Source organism: Cricetulus griseus, chromosome 5 (assembly GCF_003668045.3).
Source record: "Cricetulus griseus strain 17A/GY chromosome 5, alternate assembly CriGri-PICRH-1.0, whole genome shotgun sequence".
NCBI classification, from domain to species: domain Eukaryota; kingdom Metazoa; phylum Chordata; class Mammalia; order Rodentia; family Cricetidae; genus Cricetulus; species Cricetulus griseus.
The window spans coordinates 102,141,271-102,169,142 of record NC_048598.1 but is presented as its reverse complement, the minus strand read 5'-3'; the positions used below and the strand labels follow the sequence as shown (position 1 = coordinate 102,169,142).

Sequence of the window (27,872 nt, the reverse complement as noted above, 5' to 3'; positions counted from 1 at the left end):
TGCCCTGCACGCATAGTTACAAACAGACAAGCGATTACATGAAATAAAAAATAAAATCCAAAAGGGTGGTATTTCTATTTGTAAAAGAAAAATCAAAAGAAGAAAGAAAAAAATTATAAAAGAAAAAAAAAAAAGGCTGGGCATGGTAGCACATGCCTGTGATCCCAGCCCTTGGGAAGCTGAGGCAGGAGGATTGCCATAAGTTCCAGGTCCAGCCTGGGCTAGAGTGAGCTGCTGCCTCAAGTAAAAAACAAAAGAAAGAAACCAAAAACCACAAACAAACAAGAAAAAACACTATTAAGGAAGTCACAATATTGGTCATGGTTTTCATATTCCCACCTCAGTCCTGCCCCCACCCTCACCCCTTAAATTGGGGGACAGGACTCCCTGGTGCTCATCCACCACCCCAGCTCTGAGGGGTCCCCAAGTTCCCTGCCTGGGGATAGGGCTCTCAGGCCCTTCCCCTCCAACCCTCCCATCCCAGGGAAAGCCTAGGGGGGCGTCCCTTCCTCTGTCTTCCAGCCAACCCACAAAGCTGAATATATGCAATATCCGTCTGTCTGTCTGTCTGTGGGTCGAGCTTAGCTGTGGGGCGTCCCAGCCAGGGCATGGGGGTGGCAGGGACATGGTGGACTCTGTCCTGCTGCTGGGAAGGCCATTGTCATGTCCATGATTTCAGTTTTTCTTTTCCTTTTTGGTTTTGTTGTTTATGGTTGCCTTTGGGATTTTTGTTTTTCTGTCTTGTGTTAACTCTGCTCTTAAAACTTCACCAAAGCTAAGACAATAGCCAGGGGCTAGTGTGGCAGACAGGAGTCCCGACTCTAAGCCATCCCCCTGCCTCTTCCGACCCCTACTGGCCCACCTCACCACCCACCCAGGCTTGGGCAGGGCCATCAGTTGTCCCTGTGGCTGACTTCTGGCTTTTCATTTCCTTCCCCAGTCTGTGTACTCCACCCCCAGAAAGTAGGTAGTCCACGGGGCGGTAGGAGGAGATGTTGGCACCACCATCCCTCAGGTACTATCAACACTGGTTGGGTAGGGACTGCTAGACAGAAGGTCCTGGAGGCAGGTTGGGAGGAACTGCTCAGATCCCCAACTCCTGCTTCTCAGAAAACCTCCAATTCCCACCCAGGTACCTGGGGACCCACACTGGCCAGGATTCTCAGATGAGTGACTTTAGGGTGGGACAGGGTGTTGAGAATTTTGGCTTTGTTTTCTCTATGTGAAAGTAGCATTTTTCAAACCCATCCCCTCAGGCCACCATCCCTTGCCTATCCCCTAACCTGGCATCATGAGTTGGCAAGCCCCCACAGCTTACCGCTTGGGGTCTAACCTGTGACCCTGTTTCCCAACTGGGGACCAGAAGACATCTGGTTCCTGAGCCCTGATGTCTTGAGCTTGATAACCAGGAATGCCCAGGGTGTCAGGAATGATATCAGGAAGGTAGGCTTTATCCCAGCTCCCCTCAAAGACAGGGCCAGGGTCACCTAACTCCCTCCCTCTGGGGCCTAATGTGTGTCCCCAGGCCACCAGCAAATGTCCCAGCCAAAGTGCAGGGGCTCAGGTTGGCTATGTTGCATATACATAAACACATTTAGTTGGGAGTTAATCCCCACAGAGATGAACACATTATCTTTGTCTCTCTGTTCCAATTGTCCCCAAACACTGAGTGGGTTGTCCCTTCTGCGTGCTGGGTCCCAGGTCCAGACACTTATTCTCCCCACTGATTGTTTTGTTATCTTGAAACAGGAGGGTCTTACCAGGTAGCCCAGGCTGGCCTCCAACTCATGGCAATCCTCCTGCCTCTGTTTTCCAGTTGCTCTGACAACAGGCATGCACCACCACTCCTGATGTCCTACCCCTCTCCTTTACAAGTGCCCAGGCCTCAGATCCCACTTGTCAGTGGTGTCCTCTTCCCTCTGTCCATTTGTCCAACAGGCACAGGGCTTGGGACTGTCACCCATCACAAGGATGAGGTGGGAGGAGGACTCACATTGAGTCGCCAACCCTGTATCTGTGATACCAAGCAGTCACTTCCCAGGCAGTGCCTCACACATCTGATGGTGCAGTTCTGGGGTTCTCCCCTGCCTCCCCTCAGTCTCCACCCCTGCTCCCCTCAGACTTGGGACAGGAAACAGCAGGTATGCTGAGAGGGAGGAAGGTGTGCGCCCCCAAGCCACCACCCATCCCCCACCCACCCCCACCCCCAGCCTCACTACCCCAGCCTGGGTGACCCAGCTGGATATCCCCAAAACCTCACACCCCATCCAACCTCAGATCCCAGCCAGGCAGCAGCATCCCCCCCAAACAAGCCCCTTTGAGTCTGAGGTTTCCAGTGTGAGCACCTGAGCTCCCCCTGCACCATCTGAACAAGCATTGGGTTTGAGAGACTGGGCAGGGCAGCTGGAATGGCGCTCATAGGTTGCATTGGGGAACGTGGAGGCTGTTTCTATGAACTTACTCCCCCCCCCCTCCCCGTGCCTCCTTGTTTTCTGGGTGGTAAGGCTGGCCTTTTCATTTTCCTGTTGAGATCATTTGGGTTTATTTGAGATTTTTGTTTGCATTCAACCATTTTGTAATTTACTCCTTGGTTGTTGCATCTCTGGCCTTCAGCTTTTCATAAACACACCTTCAAGGCCTGTGGTGACCTCTCCCTCACCCCCAGCAAGTGGGGGTCTGGATGGGGAGCAGAGGCACCTTGGCCCTTCATTGCCCGTCACCTGTGCCCACAGCATATTCCAGTCATAGCCGCATATATTACAAACTCATTTTGGTTGCTTGTTTTGTTTTGTGGATGCGCCTAAGCACCATTGACTGCCTGCTGTTCTGTTTCTCCCTATGCAAAAAAAAGAAAAAGAAAAAGAAAAAAGTAAAGAAAAAGTGAAGGGGGGTCCATAAAAGATTCAATAAAAGGCAAAAAAAAAAATAAAAGAAAGGAAAATGTATAAAAATTAAACAAGCTTAAGCTTCAACTCTTCCAGACTGTCTTGGGTCTTCTTTTCTGTGTGTCCATAAAGAGCTCGGGTTGAATCAGGAAGGAGGAGGCTGTTCCAGGCCTCCTAAGTCTACACAAAGGAACCAAGAGCATTAGGAGTCTTTATTAAGTGAAAGTGCTGAAAGGCTCCCCCTGGTGGCCTTTGCTGGAAGTGTCCCCCCAAAACAGCCTCCCCTGGTCACACAAAGCAAAAACCAGGTGACCATGGGGGCAGAGTCTAGAGACTGTGGCTGAAAAATAACGGTCACAGGGTGTCTCCTCTACACACAAATTCCACTGGAGGGCTCAGGGACTCAGGGCCATTGGGAAAGAGGAGACGCTCAGACGGGTGATGCCAGGGAGCTAGGTGGATGTGCCGGAGGGTGGGGGAAGGGAATGGAGAGCAGGGGCTGGGAGAGGGCACGGGCTGATTTATGGATGAGGGAGGGGTGGACGGTAGCTGTACACACGGTGTGCAGAGCGGGCCTCCTCATTTGGGGACAGTTTTGAGATCCAGATGTCAGCCGTCTCGATTTCCATGAAGTCTGCTCCTTGAGTGGTGTGAAAGGAGCACCCCCAGAAGCAAGAGGCCTCACAAGGCTGTCTTCTTGTCTCTCTCATCATCTGAGGAATCCTTCTCCCCCAGGTCCAAGCCCTCGTTGCTGTGACCACCCTTCCTGTCCACCTGCTTTTTCTGCTTCTTCTTCTTCTTCTTCTCTGTTTTACTGTGGGGTTTAGGTACCACAGTGAGAGCATGTCCATGTTCATGGGGTGAAAGGGTCAAGCCCTGAAAGCAGTCTCCAGGGCTGCAATGACCTCACGGTGGCCTAGCAGGAAGGGAACCATGTGTACTCTGAAGAGCTATGAAGGATTGAAAGATGGGTGGGTGGATGGGTGGGTGGGTGGGTGGGTGGATAGATGGATGGGCTGATGGGTGGATGGAATTGGGGTTTATGTGTGGGTGCATGGATGGATGGAATGATGGATGGGTGGTTTGTTGGTGGGATGTATGGTTGGGTAATTGTTGAGCGATGCTGTACCGTGGGCACACAACTATATTCTTGGCACTGTTATGGGTTTTCTCCCCTCCCTTCCTCGGAAACCACTCAGGATCACAGGGTTCATTTGTCTGTCACAACTTTTCCCCCCACTGCTTCCCCTCTCCTGGACCAGAACTACCATTATGGATCCCTGGACCAGGGCCGAGTTGCTTGGCACTATCCCCACCCCAGCTGGGCCTCCCAATACTATCTGACAGGGTGTGGTCACCCACGGGTACCTTGGCTCTACGTTCACATTGGCCTCCATTCTGAATGTGACCTCTTCATCATCAGGTCTGCAGTGGCGAAAAGACAGGGTTATGTGAGCTGTAGTTCCTCGCCTCTGGGTCCTCTCCTTAAGTCATGAACCCCATGAACCAGCAGGGATTGGCAGGGGCGGGAAACAAGGCACCCTGAAGGCTGACCCTAGGATGGGACCAAGAAGGTTTAGAGCCTGCGGGGGACCCTGGGTGGGTAAGGTCAGGTCCTCACCTGGGTTTGGAACACCACACTCGGTTGGCCAGCATGAGGACGAAGACTATGAACAGGAAGCCCACTACAGCGGCCAGGCCCACCAGCCAGGGCTTCAGGCGGCGCTCGGAGGCTGTGGAGGGCGGAGGGGTCAGCAAGACAAAGGAGGGGCCTGGGGAAGAGAGGGGCCTGCGGGAAGAGGCGGGGCCTGCGGGGAGAGGAGGGGCCTGTGGGAGAGGCGGGGCCTTAATGAAAGGAGAGGTTCCTTCCCAGAGGGTGGGGGTTTAGAAAAGTCACAAGGAGGCGGTACTCAGGAAGAATGGGCTCTAAGACATCTCAGGGGTCTGGGGGCAGGGCTTGTGAGGAAGGCGGGGCTATGCAGGGAGAAGAGGGGCTTGGAGGGTGGGGCTCTCGGAGGACGACTAGGGGGTTCTCAGAGGCGACCTGAAGGGGCTCAGAGGGGCAGCTTGGTGTTGAGCACTCAGAGAGGAGAGAAGGGTGCTGAGGAGGATCGCAGGCCCTGGGGAGCACTCATTCCCCACTGGGGCCCTTCACTTTTTCTCTTCTTCCTGCGCCCTCTCAATGCCTCAGTTTTCCTAATGGGAAATGAGGCAGTGGAGAGCCCCAGCCCCAGCGCTATTGCCGACCCCCACCCGAGGGCTCGCCACCCCAATCCTACCCTGCTGGGCCTCTGCAGGTGCCAGGAGCAGTGCAGCCAGGAGGAGCAGCCTGCCCAGGGTGTCCATGGTCAGCGTGCTGGAGACAGGTCGGCGTCCAGTTGCTGGTGTGAGCGGCCTGAGGCCCCGGGTGGGGTTAAGACAGGGCGGGCACAGGGTGATGTGGGGGCGGGGGTGGGGAACCTGCCACCTGTGGCCTATCCTCCTGTGCTTACCTGGCTGGGCATCAGGCCTCGTCCGTCCTGGAGGGCAGAGTCTGCAGCTGGTTTAATATTAACCTGGACTATCTCTTCCCCAGCACCTTGTATCCTGCCCTGGAGACCAGCAGCCCTGGGCCAGCCACTGGTGACAGGTTCCCCAGTATCCCTGAAAGAGGTCAGGCTGCACAGATCCGACATCATGCCCTTACGAGTGCACACAACCAGGTGTCACAGTCAGGCTCAGTGGCTGGGACAAGCTTTGCAGCTCCAGGCCTGGCAAATCAGTGCAGCAGGGTTGGTAGTTTGGCCAGCACCAGGCTTTTAGGGCGGGGGTGGGTGTGGGTGGGGGCTCAGGGTCATGGCAGAGCCACCTGCCTGCTGAGCTTACAGGAATCGGAATCTGGATGACGATACACTCATGCCCCTGCCCTCAACCTTGGGCCTCAAACTGATTAGATAGTGAGCCCCACCTGGGCAAAGGGGGATTCCACCCAGGGCCTCACGGGACCAGCCACTGCCTGGGCACGTGAAAGAGACTGTAAAGAAACAGGGCTTTGTTGTCATATGCCTGTCATCCCCACACACAGGAAGCCTGAAACAGGAGGATGGCTAGCTCCAGGCCTAGACTGGGCTCCAGATCAAAAAGTTGTGCTAGGGCTGCAGCTCAGAGGACGAGTGAGGTGTTCTCCCAGAATGCACGAGTCTCGGGTTCCTTTCCCAAGAAGCCAGGTGGGGTGGCATAGGTCTGCCATCTCAGGTGAAGGCAGGAGAAGCAGGACTTCAAGGGTTATCCTCAAAACATAACAAGTTCAAGACCAGACACATATTGTCTGGACATTTTTTGTTTTGCTTTGTTTGTGACAGGGTTTCTCTGTGCCCTGGCTGTCCTGGAACTTACTCTGTACTGTAAACCAGACTGGTCTGGAAAGTCATAGAGATTCACCTGCCTCTGCCTTCTGAGTGCTGGGATTAAAGACAGTACCATGCGTGGCTTGAAAATAATAGTAAACTAAAAGATTTAAAACTGTTGTGAGAACGCTTATAGATGTCCCTCTGTATATGCAGTGACAGAGAAAATCTAAGATCCTTCAGATGAACACTGGGCACAGCCAGCAAGGGCCTGTTTCAACCAGCTAGGCAGGCAGACATAAAACCCCTACTCTATACCCATCATGTGTTGAGAGCTCTCAGTCCAAGTGGGACAGTAGGAGCCCAGACAGACAGGCCTGAAAGGTGAGGTGGAGGAGGCTGGGTGGAGTTCAAGGCCAGCCTGGGCTACAGAGCAAGTTTCAGGACAGCCAGGGCTGCACAGAGAAATTCTGTCTTGAAACAAAACCAATTATTTATTATGTCCTGTTCTGTCTGCACGTATGCCAGCAGGCCAGAAGAGGGCACCATATTTCATTATAGATGGTTGTGAGCCGCTGTATGGTTGCTTGGAATTGAACTCAGGACCTCTGGAAGAGCAGTCAGTGCTCTTAATCTCTGAGCCATCTCTCCAGCTCAGGACACATTTTAAATTTGTATCTACATTTGGCCTCATTTTCTCCTCTCTGCAGAGACTCTGCCATGCATTATTCATGATGAAGAAAAAAATATCAGGACCTGGGGCTGGCCCAGCGAGCAAAGCTGGCCTGGCCTGCACCAGACCCTGGGATCCATCCCCCGGCACCACAGAAGCCATGAGGGGTGGTCAGTCATCCCAGAGACAGGAGGACCAGGGGTTATTCAAGGCTAGCTGGGCTAAAGGAGACCCTGGGATCTCAAAGTGTCTTAAGGTGGGGGTGGTGTCTGCAATCTCAGCACTAAAGCTGAGGCAGCGGTATTTTGAGTTTCAAGCCAGCCATGTTACATGTTACACACATGTTTAAACACACAGGTATTGGAAACGACCCATAGTCTGTAAGTTTAAGATATCTTTATTCAGATAAACACCAGCCAAACAAACGCAAGCCAGAGCGTGCCAGGGACCGCAAGGCAGGCAGCTCTCATGTGCCTTAAAAACCTATTGCGAGTCATCCTGACCTCACCTTGACCACGCCCTGACAGGCGTGGTCAGGCACACGTGTAGCCAGCCTCTAACAGCTGCGGCTTACTGTCCCCTACACACAGGTGGCCCAATTTTTGGGGTAGAGACAGTCCTTCCAGGTTAGTCTAGCCTCCAAAAGTCAGTTTTCACAGGCGGGTCCCGGAAAGCGATGGAGGGACGTCGAGGAGCCCGGGCGGTGTCTTCCTCCCCGCGCCAGGCCAAGGCCAGCTGAAGGTCCAACTCTTCCAGATCTTCTGCGGCCAGGCTTGCCCGCAGCTCCCGGGGCCCTTCCTCCTGGTCTGGCTTAGGACCAAAGGCCCAGTCTGCAGTGAGGAGACCGGTGAGGGCGTGGCTGGCCCCGCCCACGCTGACCTGTTTTCTCCTGTTCCCGCCCACCCTGCGCCCCCCACCCCGCCCAGACCCGCCCACCCTGACCCACAACCGGCCTGCTCCGGGCCTCCATCCCGTGCCACCGGCAGAGGGCAGCGTGGCTCACCGGCCAGGTCGTGAGCGAGGTCTTTGATGAGGTGGCCAACGATGGCGTAGGCCACGGCCACCACCAGGACGGCGGCCATCAGCAGGTACAGGGCATAGCGAGGCAGGCGGATGGCGTCCAGCGGGGGCGGCCGGTACTCCTCGTACATGGCCGGGGCCGGGCTCCAGTCCTCGGCCTCCCTCGCGGCCGACCCTGCCATGGCCAGTGACACCCACCCCAGGAGCCCTGCGCAGGAGATTAGGGGATGAGCTGAAAGGATTAGGACTGCTGCTCCCATCTGTCGGGCCCCCTCCCTCGATGGCTTCACATGTGACGAGCCAGGGACCTCACAGGGTTAGCCCTCGGCCTAGTGCCCGCGCAAAGGCCTTGGGACAGCCGGAGCGACAAAGTGGCACTGCCAAGGTAGACAGGGCCTGGGTGGCAGCAAGCGCGCCCTCTGGTGGCTGCTGTGGGGAGGACAGATGTAGGGGTGGGTGCCCCAAGCGAGCACAATGGCTGTGGCTGGCAGTGGAGCCCTGGAGGGTCTAGAAGCGACAGGATGCCACCTGAGCGCTCCTGAGAGACCCTGGTTCAATCCAGTTCTGAGAGTCGCTGAGTGCTGTGGCTGTCCCAAGCTCTGGTAGGGGGCATTTCCCTGTGACACCCCATGTGCTGGGGTGTCTGGCTTCAAGGCTGCAGCTGAGATGGATACAAGACGTTGGGCTTTGTGGTCTGTAGATGAGCCTCATCCCCTCCCCCCAGCAGGCATAGAACACGGGCAGGAAGGATGGCCAGCGGGGGAAGAGTTAAGCCAGGGTATGTGGGGTGAAGGGGGGTCATGTGATTCCCAGGAGGTCACCTGTGGGTAAGGAGGCCTGAGTCCAGGCTCAGTGACAAACGAAAGTGAGAAGAGCTGGCAGCCTCTCTGTGTTGTGAGGATGGCCAGGAAGAGCACTGGAGCAAGCGAGGGCCACCTTCTGTGATCCTGACACCCAGGAGACTGAGGAAGGAGGATTGCCATGAATTCCAGTCCAGCCTGGGCTACATACTGCACCCAGACAAATAAGCCAGGCGGTGGTGGCGCTCACCTTTAATCCCAGCACTCGGGAGGCAGAGGCAGGCGGATCTCTGTGAGTTCGAGACCAGCCTGGTCTCCAGAGCGAGTGCCAGGACAGGCTCCAAAACTACAGAGAAACCCTGTCTCGAAACCGCCCCCCCCCCAAAAAAAAAGACTCAGACAAATAAAGCTGCACATGACGGTGCACAGCTGCCATCACAGCCCTGGCGGAGGTCAGTAATCCTCTGCTATACTTCAGGTTGGAGTTGAAGGACAGCTTGGGCTACATGATACCCAGCCTGGAAAAGAACAAGCAAAGCTAGTGAGATGGCTCAGCGTCAGAGTGCCCGTGGCTCTTGCAGAAGCCCCACATGTCTAAAGAAAACACACAGGACTGGAGGCTAGCTCAAGCTAAAGTGTTCTTCACTCAACCATAAGAACTTGGAAAAAATGAGGCATGGCTGCCACACTGCTGAGGCCCAGCTGACTCACAGGAGCGTGGCAGAAGTTCCGGGGTGTTACCAGCAACACAATGTCCTGGACATGTCCACACCTGTCCAGCAGTGGCACAGTCTCACACCAATCTCCCTTTCAGACAAAGCCAAGCCCTGAATGGTCCCGGGGAAGAGGATCCAAGGCAGCAAAGAGCAGGGGTCACCAGCCTGGAGTCACTGTGGTGGTCACTGGAGCAAGGCCAGCCTGCCAGATGACATGGACAGACATGGAGAAGCCCAGGTAGCATGGATGGGAATGTTGTAGCACAGGCTCTTAGCTGTACCTGTTGCTCTGTGACCCCAGAAACTAGACATACAAAGAGAGCTATGCAACTGTCCCACACACCAGGAACCCCTCTTGTCAAAAATAATTTATTTGTGCAGCACCCTGGGCTCGGCTTGTACTTCCTAATGGCTGGGCGTGAAGCGCCGCACTCACTGCCTCTAGCCCCGTGAAGTCAGAAGCAGTCACCAACCCTGGGTCCCCACATCATCCGAAAGCTTCTACACCGGGGTGTCAGTCTGGAGCGGGCACAGGTGATAAAAGTCCCAGGTGGACAGCACCAGGAGGGCGCACTGTGCACCAACACCCAGCAAGGCAGGCGAGAGGCAGGAAACAAAGTCTCCTAAGTCTGGAATGTAGGCGCAGCCGGCAGTCTCCGCAGGGCAGAGAGCCCTGGGGCATGGCCCACAGAACCCTGGACCAGGGTGGCAAGGAGCCACAGCAGAAGTCGCATGACAGTGGAGTCCTGGGTGCTGCTCTGGGTGTGGCTGTTACGGCGGCGGCCGCAGGCGCTCCAGTCCATCAGCGTACTGGAAGTCCTGGCGGCACTCATGCTCATACATATCCAATGCCACCTCGCAGCTCTCCCTCACCACGCGCTCGGTGTCGGTGGCATGAGCTCGCAGCGCCGTCAGGCAAGCAGGCCTGGCGATGGCACCCAGGGCCTCCGCGCACTCATGCCGCACCATGGCGCTCTCGGTGGTCCGCGCCAGTGTGGCCGCCAGCTCTCCAACGGCTGCCTCGTGCTGCAGCTGGCCCAGCACATAACCCACTTCGTGGCGGAAGAGCGCGCTGCCACAGTGTAGGCCTGTGGGGAGCGTGGGACATTGGGTCAGGACAGCTAGGTGGGAACCGGCATGACCACCCACGACTTCCCTCCCCCAGGTCCCCGCCTCACCTTCAGCCAGGGCCAAGGCCGCCTCTTTGCCACCAACGTTGCGTAGGGCGAACATGGCACGGTACCGCTCGAAGAGTGGCCGTGCCTCGTCCAGCAGGGTCTCCCGCAGCCGCCCCACATCCCGCTCTGCCGCAGGGGGTGCCGGGTCCACAGAGAGGTAGGGTCCTGAACTGGCAGCCTCCCCGGGGTGCTGCTGCAGCCACTCCAGACGCCCAACTGCCAACTGACATGTCTCGGCCACCTGCGAGGGAGGGCAGAGGCGGCCATGGGTCCCCAACACCCGGAGCATGAGGGCACAGCTGGCCCATCCCCTCTCCTAGACCTGTGGCTGCGCAAGGCCTGTGCCTTCAGGCTGGACACAAAACAACGGGCGTGAGCAGGCGCTCGGCTAGATCTCGAAGGCAGAACAGAACATGTGGCACGAGGGGCCGGAAGGAAGCCCGGGGCAGATGCCCACGAGGACCCAGGAGCCACAGCCAATAGACACACGCACGGACCGAGCATCCCTCGCACACAGTGGGACACAGACACCAAAACCACACAGTACGGACTCCATGACAGGGACACACAGAACGTGGGTCCAAGGTGGAAAGTTGATTCGTGGACGCAGGAGTGGCATGTGAGGGCGAGGGCTCATACAAGTCACAGGCACCAGCAGGAGGCAGGCATGAGCAGGCAAGATTCTCAAGGCTCGGGAACCAGAGCTGCTGAGAGGACTTAGGGCTGACCCTGCCCCTGCCCCACCTTCCAGCCCCCATTTCTACATCTTTCCCAGGAGGTTGTCCTGGCAACCAGGCACGGGCTCCACAGGCCAGGGCCCCTCAGTCTCCTCACCTCAACCACAGGGTCGGTAGAATACTGCTTCAGAAGGTCTAGAACTTCCGGGTTACCGATGGCCCCTAGTGCTTCCCCTGAGGAGACAGGACAGCAGGAGCTCATTTTCCTGGTACCCAGCAGCTATGCATCAGTCTCCCAGCCGGCCAATCAGAATTCTTACCCCAGAGGTTGGCCTACTGGAGCTAAGGAAACCCAATCCCCACAGGAAGTCATCATTAGGCCAGCGCCAACAACAGGCTTTGGGCCAAGGGTGTGCCAAGGACCCGAGGCTAGGCTGGTGTGGGCGCATCTTGGCACCAAGGTCAGTGCTGGGACAAGGGTGGCCCTCGATGCAGCCCCGCCGGCTGGGTTGCCCTTACTCACCAGCCTCATGGCGCACCATGGGCTCTTGGTTCCTGTCGCACAGCACACCCACCAGCACTGGGATGGCGCGCGAGTCCTGCATCTGGCCCAGGCAGTAAGCCAGCTCGTGCTTCAACAGGGCAGAACTGTCCTCGAAGCCTCGGCTGATCCAGGCAATAGCGTGCGGGCCACCGAGTCCCCGCAGAGTGAACAGGGCCCGGAAGCGGGCCTGCAGCGGCTGCTTGGGGTCCACCAGGGTCTTCCCTATGGCCTCCACTTCCTGCTCCGTCACCATAGCGATGGCCTCCTCGCTAGTGCCCCACAGGGCGGCTTTCCTTAACCCGCTGCAGAACACAGACAGGGTGAAGCTACCCCGGGGCTGCTGAGGCCGGAGACCACCGGCACCGCCCTCTCCGAGGAGGAAGAGCCCCGGCGTGCTGCTACCGGACCTGGCACCGAGCCCTCGGCGGCGCTGAGCGCGGTGGGGTACCCGGTCGCCCTCCTCCCCGGGGCCTGTGCCCAGGACAGACGCGGGACGACGCCCAGCTCGCCCGGAGAGAGCCACAGGACTGACGGGCTGCGGCGAGCCGGGCTGAGCCCCGATGTCAGCGGGCCGTCCCCGCGCGGCCGCCCGGCGCAGGCGCAGCAGCCGGAGGGCCGCACTGCCCGGCGCGCAGGCGCGGGCGGGGCCCGGGTCAAACCGAGCACCTAACGGCGGGGGGATCGCCCAGGGCCCCGGGGGGCGCCTCGGGCCGCGTGGGGGCGCGGGGACAGCGCCGCGGACGCCGGAACCGGTCAGCAGCCGCGGAGCTCGCAGCGAACCCTGGGCGCCGCCATCTTGGCGATCACGTGATCAGGCCGTCCTCAAGCCGGAGAAGCGACTTCCGGTGCTCCTCCGGAAGAAGATTCTCTCCGACTGCCCACCTGGCTAATTCTGAATAAAGGATAACGGCGACCAATACCAACAGAGCGTGAGCGCGGCTCGGGGCGGGGCTACACCAAGGAGGCGTGGCCAATGGCCCCGACCACCAGAACCCGGAGGTGGGCCGGGAGTTAGGAGGCGGCTCGCCGGTTGGGGGCGCTCGCAGTCAAACGTGACGACAGGAGTTCCATCTCCGGCCCGCGGGCCAGACCGTCGTGTTCACAGTGACACGCGCGTGAAATCCGTGTTTCAGATTTGTTTGTGTTTTCGAGACAGGGTTTCTCTGTGGCTTTGGAGCCTGTCCTGGCACTCGTTCTGGAGACCAGGCTGGTCTCGAACTCACAGAGATCCGCCTGCCTCTGCCTCCCGAGAACTGGGGGATTAAAGACGTGCACCACCGACACCCGGCGGAATTTAAATTTCTTAAATAAAAAACCCAGCCAGGCGTTGGTGGCGCATGCCTTTAATCCCAGCACTCGGGAGGCAGAGGCAGGCGGATCTCTGTGAGTTCGAGGCCAGCCTGGTCTCCAGAGCGAGTGCCAGGGCCGCACAGGGAAACCCAGCCTCGATAAACAAAGAAAAACCAAACAATACAGTGAAAATAGGTGAAAGCCACTTCCACTTCCGCTGTACTCATCGGCCATCCTTCTATGGGCTACAAGTTGCCTGGGCTGGAAAACGGAAGTGAGATGGCACTCTCGGGGCTGGCTTCCTGAGCGAGCAGGGGCTTCACAGACCAGAGCCATCACACCTACTTCCTGAGCACTCTGAACTTTGGCTCCTCAGGTGACATGCTGTGTGCGGCCAGCCTGGTCTAATGGGCGACCCCAGCCTAAGTGAGAGACCCTACCTCCAAACACGATGGAGGGCACCTGGGGAGCACACCTGATGCTGACCTCACACACAGGGAAAAAGCAGATCACACACGTGGCTGCTTGCCAGGGGCACAGCCCCAGCTCATGTTTACAGGAGACTTCGGAAAGGGCTGTGGGTGCGGCAACGCTTGCCAGGTGTGATCTGGCCCTCAGATCAGCAGAGGGGAAGCGAGGGACCAGGGGTGCAGGAAGCAGATACGGCTGGTGCTGCTCGGGCTACAGGGTGGCATGCTGCCCAGGCCACCCTGGGAGGAACTGATACCAGGAAGGGCTGCTCAGGGCCCAGCAGCTTCCGCAGCTTCTCCACCATGAGTCCATGATGGACACAAGCCCAATATCCATGTGCCTACCGGACCCACCTCCTCCTGTAGGCATTTTCCTGCTTCACCAGCTGTGTTGGTTAGGTAGCAGTCATTGGCTTGTGGCCCCATTACTCCATATAAGAGTGGGTTTTAGCTGGGCGAGGTGGCACACTATTTTAATCCCAGCACTCAGGAGGCAGAGGCAGGTGGATCTCTGAGTTCCAGGCCAACTTGGTCTACAGAGCAAGTTGCAGGATAGCTAGGGCTACACAGAGAAACCCTATCTTAAAAAAAGAAAAAAAAAGTGGATTTTGTTGTTGTAGATAAATTGAGCCGCCCATGGCTCCTCCTACTTCAGCTCCCTAGCTGTGGGATCACAAGCCCGTGTCGTCACTGTCACTGGCTAGTTGGTGCTGGTGTTTTATTGTATTTATTTGATTATGTTTATGGTTGGAGCACATATGCCCGTGTGGTAAGTGGACAACCGGGAAGAGTCAGCTTCTCCCTTCCACCATGTGAATCCAAGAATCGAACTTAGGTCCCTTGCTTAGTGGCAAGCACCTGTGTCTGCTGAGCCATCTCAGAGACCCTGAGTAGGAATCTGAACTCCTGGCCTGTGGCTGTGGATTTGCCACCCACCAAAACATAATAATAATAATAATAATAATAATAATAATAACAAAAGTATAAATTTACAAATTTTGACACATCATCAAAATATTTTTCAACCACCTTGAAAAACCAAATATATATATGCTTTTCGAGGCAGAGTTTCTCTGTAGTTTTGGAGCCTATCCTGGCACTTGCTCTGTAGACCAGACTGGCCTCGAACTCACAGAGATCCGCCTGCCTCTGCCTCACGAGTGCTAGGCATGCACCACCGCTGCCCAGCCCCATATAATACATATGAATATATTAGATTTTCTTTTTTGGTTTATTTATTTATTGGTTTTCCGAGACAGGGTTTCTCTGTGTAGCTTTGGAGGCTGTCCTGGAACTAGCTCTGTAGACCAGGCTGGCCTCGAACTCACATCTGCCTCTGCCTCCTGAGTGCTGAGATTAAAGGCGTGCGCCACCAACGCCCGGCTGGGTTTTTTAAAGAGTTGTTTATTTTGTGTGGATGTATGTGTCCACGTGAGTCTGTACCTGAAGAGGCCCTGGGGCTGTACCCCGTGTGTGCAGTACCCGCGGGTGCCGGAAGGGGTGCCGGATCCGCAGAACTGGAGTCACAGGCTGTTGTGGGGCCCCTGTGGGTGCCGGATCCCCAGAACTGGGAACCGGGGGGGGGGGGGGGGGGGGCTCTCTGCAGGGGCCGCCAGCGCTCTAACCGCTGAGCGCCTCTCCATCCGGTGCTTTGAAGTCCTGATCCTCTGCCCCTACTCAGATGTGCTTTGTTTGCGTAGAGCTGTGAGTATGTGTGTTTGCCAGGCCAGTGATCTACAGAATGTGTCCAAAAGTGTGTTTTAGTTCATTTTTTGGGGGTGGGTTCTGTGCATAGAACCTCGTTCATGTTGGCAAGACATGGCCACCGAGCTGTTTTTCCGGTTGTATTTATTATTTATTCTCGTGTGTGTGAGCTTGCTGCGGCGCTGCTGTGGAGGTCACGGGTGAGGCCACAGGCAACTTTACGGGCTCCCTCGCCTTTTCATTTGAGCCTGGCTCTCCCTGAGCTCGCCCTGAGCCTTGCAGCCCCCGACACCCAGGTTGGGTCTCGCACTGAGCACTGTGTCCTTTGGGTCCACCTGTTGACACCCTATCAGAGCCGCAGCGTGCGTGCGTGCGTGCGTGCGTGTGTGTGTGTGTGTGTGTGTGTGTGTGTGTGTGCTCCTGGCCGTGCGTGTCCCGTTCACAGCCCGCTCAGCGTCCTGCAAAGCAAAGCCTGGCAATGCAGTTGTCTTGTTTTGGAGGAGCGGTCGGTCAGGCTGCGATTGCACCCCAGGCCTTTGCCCGCTGAGCTCAGCCCCCAGCTCACCCTCCCCCTACATGTCTGTTCTAACTTCTCAAACACTTGTGTGTGTTTACTGCGTGTCATTTAGCCAGCAGGAGGCACAGGTGTGTGGCGAGTGCGCGCGCGCGTGTGCTGTGTGTGCACTTGTGTGCGCGTGTGTGGTGTGTGCGTGTGTGCACATGTGTGGGGTGTGTGGGGTGCGCGCGTGTGCACCTGTGTGGTGTGCACATGTGTGCGCGTGTGCACAAGTGTGGTGTGTGTGCACATGTGTGCGCGCGTGTGTATGTGTGTGTGTGTGGTCAGGAACCCGGGCTCGCTCGCCCACCCTCTGTGTTTCCAGCTGTCAGCACTGGGCTTCTGGGAGTCCTCAGCGGGCCGGGGCAGGCTCTTGTCACACGCACGTCATCCCATCAGTTGGGAAGCTGAGGCTGGAGGATGGCTTCCACTTCGAGCCAGCCTGGCTAGAAACGGGCTATCTCGAAACATCAACACAGCACGCAATGCTTAGCGCGCGCGCACAGCGCCGGTGCGGTCTTCCCCAAACAGGAGCCACGCCTTCCTTAGCGCCGAGTCATCCTCTTATTTTCCCCACTCCAGTCTTCCTGAACCTCATTTCCGACAGCGGTTGCCCCCGGCAACGCGTGCCGCCGCGCTTCCTGTATTGATTTGAATCCTGAAGGACCGCCCTTACTCCCGAGCTGCACCGCGCCGCAGCGCGCAGGCGCAGTTGGACGCGGTGGGCGGGAGCCCGGCGCGGAGTGGGCGTGTCTAGAAGGCGTGGCTTTTAGACTCAGCGTGGTGACGGTTTAGGGGGCGTGGTCATGGGGTGCTTGGTGACTCGAAGGGGCGTGGTTTTATCTGAGCGGGCAGGGGATTGGCGGGTGAGCCGCGCAAAGCGTGGAATGGGCGTGACTAAGGGTGTGGCTTCTTCAGGAAGACCCCGACGGCACTCGTGGGCCGGTCGAGGGGGCGTGGCCTGCTGAGACTCAGCGCGCCTGCGTGCGGGGGCGTGGTCTAGGCGCGAGGATGCGCTCGGCGGCGGGGCCGGTCGCGGGTGCGCGCGCGCCCTGCGGGACAGACGGAGGGAGGGAGCCGGGTTGCTGCCGAGTGCCGCCATATTAGCGTCCGCGGAGGCCGGGGGATTCCCGTGACTGCGGCGGCGGGGCCTGGTGCAGCGGAGGGGCCTCGAGTGGGCGCGGCGTGTTCCTGAGACCGGCGGGAACCGGCTGGCGACAGGAGCCAGGCAGGTGAGGACACAGGTGACTCGGGACCCGCCCCCCAGGCCGACCCCTTCCTTCTCGGGGCTCGCAGCCACCCCGCCAGCTCGGCGTGTCTGTCAGAGCCCTCCACCCCAGAGCCCCGCCCCGAGCCGTGCTGACCCGCATCCCGGGCACCACCCGTGCTGCCGCCCAGACCCCAGAGTGCAAACGCACCCGGCGACCTCGCCTTGACCTCGCCCTGTCCATCATAGCACTCCTTCCCAGAACCCAAATCCGCGCACTCCACATGTTGCTACGCTAGGTCAGGCCCCGTGTTACCCCGACTCCTAACTCCATGCACCCCAAACCCGGTCACCCCTTACTGCTTTCACCAAAACCACACAACTCAGTCATAGCCCTTCATCCCAGAGCAGTCTGTCTTGGGTGACCTCACCCTGTCCACCACAGCTCTCTTACCCTTTTGAGCTATATTACCTCAAATTTAGGACATTCTCTGCATGCTGCTTACTCAGAACTAACTCTGCAACTACAACCATCCCTCTACACCCTGCTGACTTCCAAATCCAAATCCCCCTGCCTCAGACACTCCCTACATCCAAACTGAACTCCCAGATCTTAGTCCCCCTCATAAAATTGCAGTCAAAGCCCAGAAGTCTCAGATATGGCCTTGTGCAGGGGTGGGGGTGATGGGGTGTCACTCAGTGGCTGGGATTGTGGTACAACTAAAGTTGTCACATAACACAGTGGTTCACCCAACATTCAGGTGTCTTATCTCAGGGGAGGCTTGTCTAGAAGCCCCAGACAGTCTGTGACCCCAAAACCACCGCATGCCCTCTCAGGTCTGAATCTCTTCTCTGTGTCTCCAAATGTAAGTCCAGGCCCCTCTGTCCTCTGTCTCTGACACAAAGCCATTGTCCCCTACTGAGCCCTCAAATCACCCTGCCCTCCTGTCTCCCATCATAAGCCTGACCCCAAGGCCTTCCTTCCATGCTCCCCATCCTCACTCCTAGTCCAGGGCACCTGGTGGGAAGCAGGTCCCATACCTGTCCTGTGGAGCAATGACCTCGTTCCTCTGGCTCCTGAACCCCACTCCCAGCTCCTTCCTGCAGTTGAAATGAGTGTGATTCCCCAGTGAAGCAGGGCTCGGAGAGAAAGGGTGTCTGGTGTGTCTGGCTCTCATTGGCTGGGATGGCAGGTGTTACAAATATTAGTTTGTTTGGTTGGTTGGTTTTTGAGACAGAATTTCTCTATGTAGCCCTGACTGCCCTGGAACTCACTGTGTAGACTAGGCTGGCTTTGAGCTCAGAGACCTGCCTGCCTCTGCCTCCTGAGTGTTGGGGTTAAAGGAGTGCGCCACCATGCCTACCAGGTACTGCAAATGTTAATGGGGTTCCAGAAGGATATCTCCAGGGTGTACTTGGTACTTGAGGAATTAACCCAGTAGTCATATGGGCCATGGTCTTGGAGCTTGTGTCAAGGGCGTATTCTCTTTGCCAGTACTAGCCCTCTGCTTCCTTGTACTAGAGGTCAGGAGCTAAATGTGCACTGCAGGAGCCCTGGTGCTGGGCATGGAGTTCCTGGCCTTTGCACACGCCAGACAGTAAATAACTAACTCATCAATAAGCTACGCCCCAGCTGCTCTTTTAGACTGTGGTGCCCACAGCCTTTTAAAAAAAGATGTGTAATGGATTTTTTTGTTTGTTATTTTTGGTTTTTTTTGTATGGATATTTTTCCTGTGTATATATCTGGGTCACACATTTGTGCCTGACAGACCAGAAGAGGGTGTCAGATCCTCTGGAACTGAAGTTCCAATTGTGAGTCACCTTGTGGGTGCTGAGAGCTGAACCCAGGTCCTCTGGAAGAGCAGCCAGTGCCCTTTACCTCCAAGCCATCTCGTTGACCCTAAGCTATGTTTATTTTTATGTGTGTGTGTTTGTGTGTATGTGTGTATGTTGTATGTGCACTAGCATGTGCTTGTCTATATGCAAACTATGTGCATTCAGTACCCATAGAGGCCCGAGGAGGCATCATGTCCTAAACTGTAGTTGTTGCAGGTACCTCACATGGGTTCTGGGAACCAAACCAGGGTTCCTTGCTTGTCGTCCTCACCATGTAGCCATCTTTCTAGCCCCTTTTATTTCCTTAAACCTTTTCTTTTCTTGGTGTGTGTGTATAGTGTGTATGGTGTACATGCGTGTTTGTGTAGGTACACACAGAGAGGCCAGAGGAGAGGATGTCATGTGCCCCACCCTGTCAGTGTCTCCTTATTCCCCTGAGAAAAGTCTCTGTTAGCTGACACATGTGTATTCAGCAGCACCTGAGTCTTCATGACAGTTTTGGGGATCTGAGCTCTGGTCCTCATGGGGGCCACCCCCACAGCCATTCCTTTTTATTTTGGGACAAGATCTTAGTAGATTGTCCAGGCAAACAGTAGCTGAGATTACAGACCTGTGTTTTCAGGGACTTGGAAGGACCTGGCTGTCAATGAGCAGGCTTGGGGTGTTCCTCTGCTGTTTCTTCCTTAAAATTCCAGAAGCGCCCTGCTGATGTGGGGCCTACTGGGACAGGGGCAGGAGGCCTCAAGCCTTGGGAGCTTGAGGCTGGAAAGTGGAGTGTTGGAGGTCAGTGTGGGCTGTATAGCAACAAGAACCATGTGAGAGGGAGAGAGACTGGTCTGTCATCGAGGGGACCATGTCCATGTCCAGGCCTGCCATTTGTTTCCTGGATTCTCCCAGGTAGGGTTTAATTTTCAGGCTTCTGGAGTGCCAAGACTTTCTGTGTCGTGTCAGGGGATCAGGATTCAAAGTCTTCTGAGGATCCCTGAGTAGAGGGGCAAATCGCAGGATCACCCCATGATTCCTGCTTCCTTGAGTGAGCCCTGAATCCACCACCCTTCGGGCAGCTTCTGTGTGCAGCTGGGATTCCAAGCCTCTGCTGCTCCCTTGTAGTGGGCTCCAGCTCCAAAGCCACAAATTCAGGACAGGATTCTCCTGCCTCAGCCTCCTGCTTGGCACTTAACCTGACACTTAACTTGACACAAAATATGGGAGGTGGCACCACACCCCCAAAGCTCTAGTTTCTTTCTCTTTTCTTTCTTTCTTGTTTTTTTTTCTTTCTTTCTTTCTTTTTTTTTTTTTTTTTTTTTTGAGATAGAGTTTCTCTGTGGCTTTGGAGGCTGTCCTGGCACTTGCTCTGGAGACCAGGTTGGCCTCAAACTCACAGAGATCCACCTGACTCTGCCTCCCGAGTGCGGCGTGCGTCACCACTGTCTGACTTGAAAAGTTCTTTTAAGATTTTATTTATTATGTATACAGTCTTCTGCCTGCACACCAGCAGAGGGCACCAGATCTCATTCAAGGTGGTTGTGAGCCACCATGTGGTTGTCAGGAATTGAACTCAGGACCTCTGGAAGAACAGTCAGTGCTCTTAACCTCTGAGCCATCTCTCCAGCCCAAAAAGTTCATTTTTTTAATTTATTTTTTTCAGATTTTATGTGTTTATGCAAGTAATATTCTCACATCTCACATTTTATTAAATGGCTGTGGTGTGGCCATCATGTGTTTATATTCTAGAATTTCCCATCATCCCAAAGGCCACCCCATTCCCATAAGGTATCACTCCAACCTCCAGACAGTGTTCTACTCTAAAAGCTTCTTGCCGTGGCATCCCTGGTGCATGTCACTGTGCCTGAATAAGTGCTTCCCTCATTTCTGCTAGGGATGGGGGCACGCATGCTTGGACTGCCTGTCCTTCCTTGAGCTGTAGCTGGGTGTGTCCTCAAAACTGTGGCCCTTGCCGGGCGTTGGTGGTCGGGAGGCAGAGGCAGGTGGAACTCTATGAGTTCGAGACCAGCCTGGTCTACAAGAGCTAGTTCCAGGACAACCTCCAAAGCCACAGAGAAACCCTGTCTCAAAAAAACAAAACAAAACAAAACTGTGGCCCTTGACAAGTTGTTCCTCTCCTGTCCCTAGAGCCATTGTGAAGGACATGCATGGTGACTGGAGGCCAGGGACTAGGAGAGAACTTGGTGCTGGGTCCCTTGCCCTGGGGAAAAGTCCTCTAAAACCAGAGTCTCCAGGGGTCTGCACACTGCCGCAGCATGGTGGTGACTGGGAGAGCTACAGGTGTGCCATGAGTGGAGACTAGAGCCCCTGTGCCTCCTGTAGTGGATCTGGGTACTTAGTGTGCCACACAGGGACCCAGTTTCAGTGGCAGGTATCTCTTTTCTCAGGCCAGGGCACCAGAGCCCCATGAGCCAGCTCTGAAGGACAGTGGTGGCCACCTGGTCTGCCCAGCTGGTACAGGATGGCTGCGAGCAGCAGGCCACCGGACGAACAAATGAAGGGGTGTGGACTCATGGACTAGGGGTGTTCCCGCAGGCTAGGTGAGGTGACTCAGTCAGACCCCAGGCGTTTAGGGCAGCTGCAGTACCCTGGGGGTCCTTAGCTGATGGGAGTTGTCAAGACCTGCTCTGCTTGTCTCCTGTGGCCGAAAGGCTGCTGAGCAGGAGAAGGCCAGCTGGGGCCTGTCATGTACCCACTTCTGCCTCTGTCATGCCAGCCACTACTTACTGACTGGCACTTTCTGTCCATTCTGGCTGGCAGCTCTGCAGGTGTTGTCCCCCTGTCCTTTCCCCACACACCCAGGAAGAGCCCAGGGTCTTCCCATGCACCTACTAAGAGGGACTCTTGAAGGGTCTGACCAGAGCTGCATGTCTGCACAGGGAGCAAGCAAGATAGGTGTGTCTCACGGGGGGGGGGGGGTGTGATACAGGTGAGAACACAGGGGGCGGTGCAGGAAACTGGGAAACAGGCTTGTTTGTTAGCCTGTGTCCTTGGGAACTCCCTACCCTTCCTCCTAAGGGTATCTGGGAGCACAGGCCCTGGTTAGGACTTGAGCTCTATGGGCCATCTGATTTAAGGCCACACATGAATGAGGAGCCCTGTGTCCAGATGGGCACTGCTACAGGAGCTGACCACAGCTGTTCTTGGGCCACTCACACGGCCCAGCTCTTCAGGCACCCTGTCCCCATGTGTAATTGCAGGGCAGGTGGCAGAGGGAAGAGTGGAGTGAAGACACCTGGTGCTTTGCTGGGCCTGGGCAGGGGTGGTGCCAGGGCCTTGGGTGCAGCTGGTCGCCAGCCTCCATCTCTTGCCTGCTCCACACTGGAGTGCCTTGAGCAAGCAGTCTCTGTTACCCTGACTGGTCGTGTTGGTGCCTTTCTGCTCATGGCTGGGTAGCGCTCCAGATGTGGATGGGTTTGCAGCTGTACAGGCCACATGTGGGTGTCCATCTCCGGGACATCTGGGAATATAGTACAGTTCTTGGGGCACAGGCTCCTTCAACTGTTTAAGGGACTGGGGCCCAGAGAATGCCAGGCTCCAGGAAGGCTGGGGAGTTGATGTTGAGTGAGGACCAAACTTTGGTTTGAGAATATTCTGGAAAAGGATGTTGGAGCCAGTCTTTTGCTTCTGCCTTTTGTGTTTCTCTGTATTCAGTATGTTCAACCTTGAGTGGAAGGGGAGGCTCAGTGTTGGGCAGAGGGACTCTGTGGTGGCGATGGTGCGTGCATGTGCCTGAGCCCATGCTGTAGTGTCTGGGCCTGGGCCTGGGCCAGGGGGACATGGAGAAAGAAGTTGGCAAAGCCTTGGAGCTTTCTATATTGGGTGCTGTCCCTTTTGCCTTTTCTGTGTCTCTGCCATGGCGTATAAAAGCCACGTGGTGTATAGGCCAAGGGCCTGGTCCTGTGTTAGCAAGCATTAGCCCCATCGCCTGCCATCCTGGACAGCCCGTGGGCTCAGCAAAGTGCTGTGTATGGGCTTTGCCCCTGGCATCTCAAGTGTATGGTGTCTGAGTGGGCACCAAGAGTCATGGGTCACAGTTGCCCCAATTGCTGATAGGCTGGTGTCCCCAGTTCCCACATGCACACACTTGTGGCTTGGCACCGGCCCTACCTCCACAATAGCACTGAGCACTCGAGGGACTGAGTCGGCACACATGCACCCACTTCCCAACTAAGGGATGCTGAGTCCTTGGCCATGGTGACATACATCTGAGGCAGAACAGTCAAGATTCAAGGTTATCCTTTGGTACAAAGAAGGTTGTATCTCAGGGGTTGATATATCAAAATAAGATTTACAAAACAGCTCAGCCTGTCTTCCCTATTATGTTCTTGAGGGGCCTGGGCTGCCATTATGCTTACTTTCTGTCTGCCTTGCAGGCTGCCCTCGGCTGCGGGCCCCGCCCCGCCTGCCCGCCATGGACCAGGACTATGAGCGCAGGCTCCTGCGACAGATCATCATCCAGAATGAAAACACAGTGCCATGTGTGAGTGACAGACCCCTGCCCCTGAACACAAGGGCACTGTGCATGGGCTGAGGGACCTGCCCTGGGGGTCACTGCAACTGATCCCTCACCCTCTCCCAGGTCTCAGAGATGCGGAGGACCCTGACACCAGCCAACTCCCCAGTATCCTCACCCAGCAAGCATGGTGACCGCTTCATCCCCTCGAGGGCCGGGGCCAACTGGAGTGTGAACTTCCACAGGATCAACGTGAGCGCTGGGCAGGGCACAGGGCCTGTCACCCTGAGGTGGGCACAGCACCTCCTTGCGGTGTCCCCTCATGAGCTCTTCTCCCATAGGAGAATGAGAAGTCCCCCAGCCAGAACCGCAAGGCCAAGGATGCCACCTCAGACAATGGCAAAGGTGAGGGTCAGTTCCGCCCACTTGGCCGCAAGCCCCACCTAGCTAGTTTGGCCTCCCTTTATGCCCTGCCCCCACTGACTCCACCCTCCTGAGGCCCTGCCCCCTGAGACACATCCAACCCTGCCTTTGCCCTGTGCCTGCCTACAGATGGCCTGGCCTACTCTGCGCTTCTGAAGAACGAGCTGCTGGGCGCGGGCATCGAGAAGGTGCAGGATCCGCAGACAGAAGATCGGCGGTTGCAGCCGTCCACGCCCGAGCACAAGGGCCTCTTCACGGTGAGCCAGGGGCAGCCAGGAGCCCTTGAGGGAAGGGGCTTTCAGGGGGACCTGTTCTGTCTTTCTGTACCTCCAGCCCATTCTGAGTCAGCTTTGGGGGTATTTGGGGTTCCCAAGTCCCGATGCCACAGCAGCCACTCAGCATGGTGTCTCTGCCTCCAGTATTCCCTCAGCAGCAAGCGCTCAAGTCCTGATGATGGCAATGACGTGTCCCCTTATTCCTTGTCTCCTGTTAGCAACAAGAGGTAAGCCAGGGCTGGGTCCCCCGGTTCCAGGGCGGGGCGAAGGCCTGGCGGGGGAGGGCAGCAGCGAATGGCATCCTGCTGGTGTCCCTGCAGTCAGAAGCTGCTTCGGTCACCACGGAAGCCCACGCGCAAGATCTCCAAGATCCCCTTTAAGGTGCTGGATGCGCCTGAGCTTCAGGACGACTTCTACCTCAACCTGGTGGACTGGTCCTCCCTTAACGTGCTCAGCGTGGGGCTGGGCACCTGCGTGTACCTGTGGAGCGCGTGCACCAGCCAGGTGAGTGCCCAGGAACCGTCAATGGGGGTTTGACTGTGAGCACAGCCAGTGTAGCCCACAGGGGAGGGGAGCACCCTGTACAGAGCCACCGGTTCTTCCCCGCAGACACACACCCGCCTCGCCCTGAGGCACACTGGTGTCCTTGCCAGCCTCTGATCCCATCTCTGTGCCATTTGGCCCCACGGGCTGAGTGGTGACTAGAGAGGCACAAGCCCCTCCACAGGCCAGCCCACCTGTCCCCTAACTGTAACCTTCTGCCCACAGGTGACCCGGCTCTGTGACCTCTCTGTGGAAGGGGACTCAGTGACTTCTGTGGGCTGGTCTGAGCGGGTGAGTGAGGAGGGCAGAGCTCACCTGACTCTCTGATCTCTGAGTAAGGGGCTTCGCTGCAGGCTAGCCTCCCTAGTGCCACACAGGCAGACGCCTCCTAGCCATGCCTCAGCATTCTTTGTGAGACTGCACTGCTGCTCACTGAAGACTGGAGTGCTGGGGTGGCAGGCGTGCCCCAGCACAGGACTGGGACAAGTGACGAAAGCCCCAGCACAGGGCTTAAGCAAAGGAGTGTGTAGTGGGTGTAGTGGTTCCCTGTGGATTGCCCTGAGTTTGAGGTCAGCCTGGGCTACATTTTGAGTGTATGGCTAGCCTGTGCTACAGAGTGAGCCCTTGTTTTGAAAAGCAAAACAAAAGAAATGAGCTTTCAGAGACTACCCAGCATCCAGTGAAGGACAGGAAATGGGCAGACTTGTTCCCACACCCACCTGATGGTCGGCTGGCCACACTGTCACCCTAGGGGAACCTGGTCGCAGTAGGAACACACAAAGGCTTCGTGCAGATCTGGGACGCAGCTGCTGGGAAGAAGTTGTCTGTGCTGGAAGGCCACACGGCGAGAGTGGGTGAGGACCTGGCCAGCCCAGCTATGCCCTCAGTCCACAGCCTTGGATCAGGCCCAGGCTGACCTCCTCCTGTCACCCTGTAGGGGCACTAGCCTGGAATGCGGACCAGTTGTCATCCGGTAGCCGTGACCGAATGATTTTGCAGCGGGACATCCGCACACCACCCCTACAGTCAGAGCGGCGACTACAGGGCCACAGGCAGGAGGTGTGTGGCCTCAAGTGGTCCACAGATCACCAGCTACTCGCTTCAGGGGGCAATGACAACAAGGTATGACTACTGTCACTCCTGCTCTGCCACAGGAAACCACCTCCCTGTCGCCACCGTTCAGCTAGGTCCACAGTAGAACCTGGGACAAGGGTGTGGCTTGAGGCCCCCAAGGGAGGGGGGTGCACAGGTCATGGCCTGGGTATTCAAGGCCTCTGGGATCTTCTTGGGACATGTAGCTCACATCCCCAGAGTTGACCTGGGGGTGTGCCTGGCTCCGGTCCCTGGGTGGCCTCCTATCACAGCCTCAGCCTTCCCTCAGCTGCTTGTGTGGAACCACTCGACGGTAAGCCCCGTGCAGCAGTACACAGAGCACCTGGCGGCCGTGAAGGCTATTGCCTGGTCCCCACACCAGCACGGACTGCTGGCATCTGGTGGTGGCACAGCCGACCGCTGCATCCGCTTCTGGAACACCCTGACAGGCCAGCCACTCCAGTGCATTGACACTGGCTCACAGGTGTGCAATCTGGCCTGGTCCAAGCATGCCAACGAGCTGGTGAGTGCCCATGGTGGGCATGTGGGGGTGAAGAGAGTCCCCCCAGAACAGCACCAAGTCCCTGCCACTCTAACACCTAGTCTCTACACTAGGTGAGCACACATGGCTACTCACAGAACCAGATCCTTGTGTGGAAATACCCATCCCTTACGCAGGTGGCCAAGCTCACTGGCCACTCATACCGTGTCCTTTACTTGGTGAGTATCAGCCCCCTGGGGCTCCATGCAGTGGGCTTGTCTCATCTCCGTCTGTCTGGGCCAAGGGTCATGACAACAGTACCCCCAGTCTTCCTCCTGTCTGCTCCTATTCTCTGGAGCAGTCACCACTAACCAGTGTCCCCCAGCCTGGGATGTGGGAAGTGGAGGAATCCTCCCCACCAGACCTCTGTCCAACAGGAAGAAGCATCAGTGTCCCTGGCTGCCTGGTAGGCTCAGCTGTGTCTTGCCCAGTTTGAGAACCTAGGGGTCAGACCCACTGCTATCGGGGCCTTGTGTGCCTTGCACCCTCAGCCCAAAGTCTATGTCCCTTTGTACCTGCCTGGCTTCTGCCTGGATCTCGGAAGCTTCCTGCTGTAGCTGGAGAACAACTAGGGTTCTTCTATCCTCTTTGTAGGCCATGTCTCCTGATGGGGAGGCCATTGTCACCGGGGCCGGAGACGAGACCCTGCGGTTCTGGAATGTTTTCAGCAAAACACGCTCTACAAAGGTAACATGGGTGTCTACACATTTCTACCCTGCTATCATGCCCCTTGGGTTCTCCAAGCACCCTGGCGCACAGTCACTCACGTTCCCTGTTCCCAGGAATCCGTGTCTGTGCTCAACCTCTTCACCCGGATCCGATAGACCCGCGGGCGGGCGGGATGCGCAGCCCCATGGGGCAGAGACGGAGCAGTCAGCATGCATGGTCCTGCTGACCCGCAGTCCCCAGAGACATCTGGCGGGCGGGAGCCGGGCCGGAGACCCCAGAGTCTCATTAAATGCCTCGTTGTGAGCTGTGGAGCCAGTGTCTGGGACAGGGACATGGGGACCCTCAGCCACCAGCTGCATCCCCTTCTTGCTGACTGTCAGCGCTCAGACGGACACTTGAGACCTCCCAGTCACCACTGCCTGAGCCATATTGGACACAGCTGAGCAGGATGCCCAAGATCCCATCAAACCCCCAAACCCAGTGTCACTTGGGGACCTGTGGACCAGAGCCATTGTGCCCCTCCCTGCGGCCACCCCAGTGCCACCAAACCTGAACATCCTGGGAGGCACTGGCGGGGACCTGCGCCTCTCGCCCCATGACATCCTGATTACGTTGCCACCCTATGTCTGTGTGTGCGCCTCCTGTAACCCCATGTGTGTCATCTGGTCCTCTCCCCAGCCAGCTGCCTCATCTGCCTTGTCCACCTCCTCTTGGCCTTCTGAAAGCTTCCCAGGCTTCCCTGACCTCAGACCCCATCTCTGCTGTTCCTCCTCACCCAGGGACATTGCAGATCCCTGGTGTGGTGGCTGTGGCCCGTGGTGTGTGCACGTGTGTATATACGTATTTGTGACGCCTTGGGGTCTGTTGTGTGTTTTGTTGCCTTGTTCCAACACTGATGACTGGAGAAGCCACTGGCCATTGGGCTAGGGGTGTGTGGCCTTGAGTCAGGTTCTTAGGGTAGAGATTCTGAAAGGCAAAGCCCAA

The 27,872-nt window shown here is 56.7% G+C and overlaps 3 protein-coding genes across 4 annotated transcripts; 1 reads left to right on the top strand and 2 right to left on the bottom strand.

Moving 5' to 3' along the window:
- Positions 1 to 3,131: 3,131 nt before the first annotated feature.
- Positions 3,132 to 5,231, bottom strand: Smim24 (small integral membrane protein 24). Its single transcript, XM_035445863.1, has 4 exons — positions 5,165 to 5,231; positions 4,507 to 4,618; positions 4,254 to 4,310; positions 3,132 to 3,780 (listed from the first exon to the last, which is right to left on the bottom strand). The coding sequence occupies exons 1-4, from the start codon at positions 5,229 to 5,231 to the stop codon at positions 3,567 to 3,569; spliced, it is 450 nt and encodes a 149-aa protein (XP_035301754.1). The 3' UTR covers positions 3,132 to 3,566.
- Positions 5,232 to 9,773: 4,542 nt separating this feature from the next.
- On the bottom strand, positions 9,774 to 12,104 carry Dohh (deoxyhypusine hydroxylase). Its single transcript, XM_035445291.1, has 4 exons — positions 11,799 to 12,104; positions 11,433 to 11,509; positions 10,599 to 10,839; positions 9,774 to 10,508 (listed from the first exon to the last, which is right to left on the bottom strand). The coding sequence occupies exons 1-4, from the start codon at positions 12,070 to 12,072 to the stop codon at positions 10,192 to 10,194; spliced, it is 909 nt and encodes a 302-aa protein (XP_035301182.1). The 5' UTR covers positions 12,073 to 12,104; the 3' UTR covers positions 9,774 to 10,191.
- A 4,736-nt stretch (positions 12,105 to 16,840) lies between these two features.
- On the top strand, positions 16,841 to 27,742 carry Fzr1 (fizzy and cell division cycle 20 related 1). 2 transcript variants are annotated; one of them, XM_027419230.2, is made up of 14 exons: positions 16,841 to 17,071; positions 23,266 to 23,372; positions 23,472 to 23,597; positions 23,687 to 23,750; positions 23,898 to 24,025; positions 24,188 to 24,270; positions 24,364 to 24,547; positions 24,812 to 24,877; positions 25,338 to 25,440; positions 25,524 to 25,708; positions 25,968 to 26,201; positions 26,294 to 26,398; positions 26,814 to 26,906; positions 27,002 to 27,742. In XM_027419230.2, the coding sequence occupies exons 2-14, from the start codon at positions 23,304 to 23,306 to the stop codon at positions 27,041 to 27,043; spliced, it is 1,482 nt and encodes a 493-aa protein (XP_027275031.1). In that variant the 5' UTR covers positions 16,841 to 17,071; positions 23,266 to 23,303; the 3' UTR covers positions 27,044 to 27,742. The 2 variants fall into 2 exon arrangements, with proteins under 2 accessions (XP_027275031.1, XP_027275032.1); XM_027419231.2 differs by having other exon boundaries at positions 16,841 to 17,083.
- Positions 27,743 to 27,872: the final 130 nt, after the last annotated feature.

Excerpts from the sequence above, each read along its gene's own strand:
- Smim24 (XM_035445863.1), bottom strand. The coding sequence starts at position 5,231 with ATGGACACCCTGGGCAGGCTGCTCCTCCTGGCTGCACTGCTCCTGGCA. Across the intron at positions 4,311-4,506 it reads GTGTGGTGTTCCAAACCCAG|ACCTGATGATGAAGAGGTCA; the intron begins GTGAGGACCTGA and ends TCGCCACTGCAG. Across the intron at positions 3,781-4,253 it reads AATGTGAACGTAGAGCCAAG|CCCTGGAGACTGCTTTCAGG; the intron begins GTACCCGTGGGT and ends AGGTCATTGCAG.
- Dohh (XM_035445291.1), bottom strand. The coding sequence starts at position 12,072 with ATGGTGACGGAGCAGGAAGTGGAGGCCATAGGGAAGACCCTGGTGGAC. Across the intron at positions 11,510-11,798 it reads CATGGTGCGCCATGAGGCTG|GGGAAGCACTAGGGGCCATC; the intron begins GTGAGTAAGGGC and ends CTGTCTCCTCAG. Across the intron at positions 10,840-11,432 it reads CTACCGACCCTGTGGTTGAG|GTGGCCGAGACATGTCAGTT; the intron begins GTGAGGAGACTG and ends CCTCCCTCGCAG.
- Fzr1 (XM_027419230.2), top strand. The coding sequence starts at position 23,304 with ATGGACCAGGACTATGAGCGCAGGCTCCTGCGACAGATCATCATCCAG. Across the intron at positions 24,271-24,363 it reads TCTCCTGTTAGCAACAAGAG|TCAGAAGCTGCTTCGGTCAC; the intron begins GTAAGCCAGGGC and ends GTGTCCCTGCAG. Across the intron at positions 26,202-26,293 it reads CCAAGCATGCCAACGAGCTG|GTGAGCACACATGGCTACTC; the intron begins GTGAGTGCCCAT and ends TCTCTACACTAG.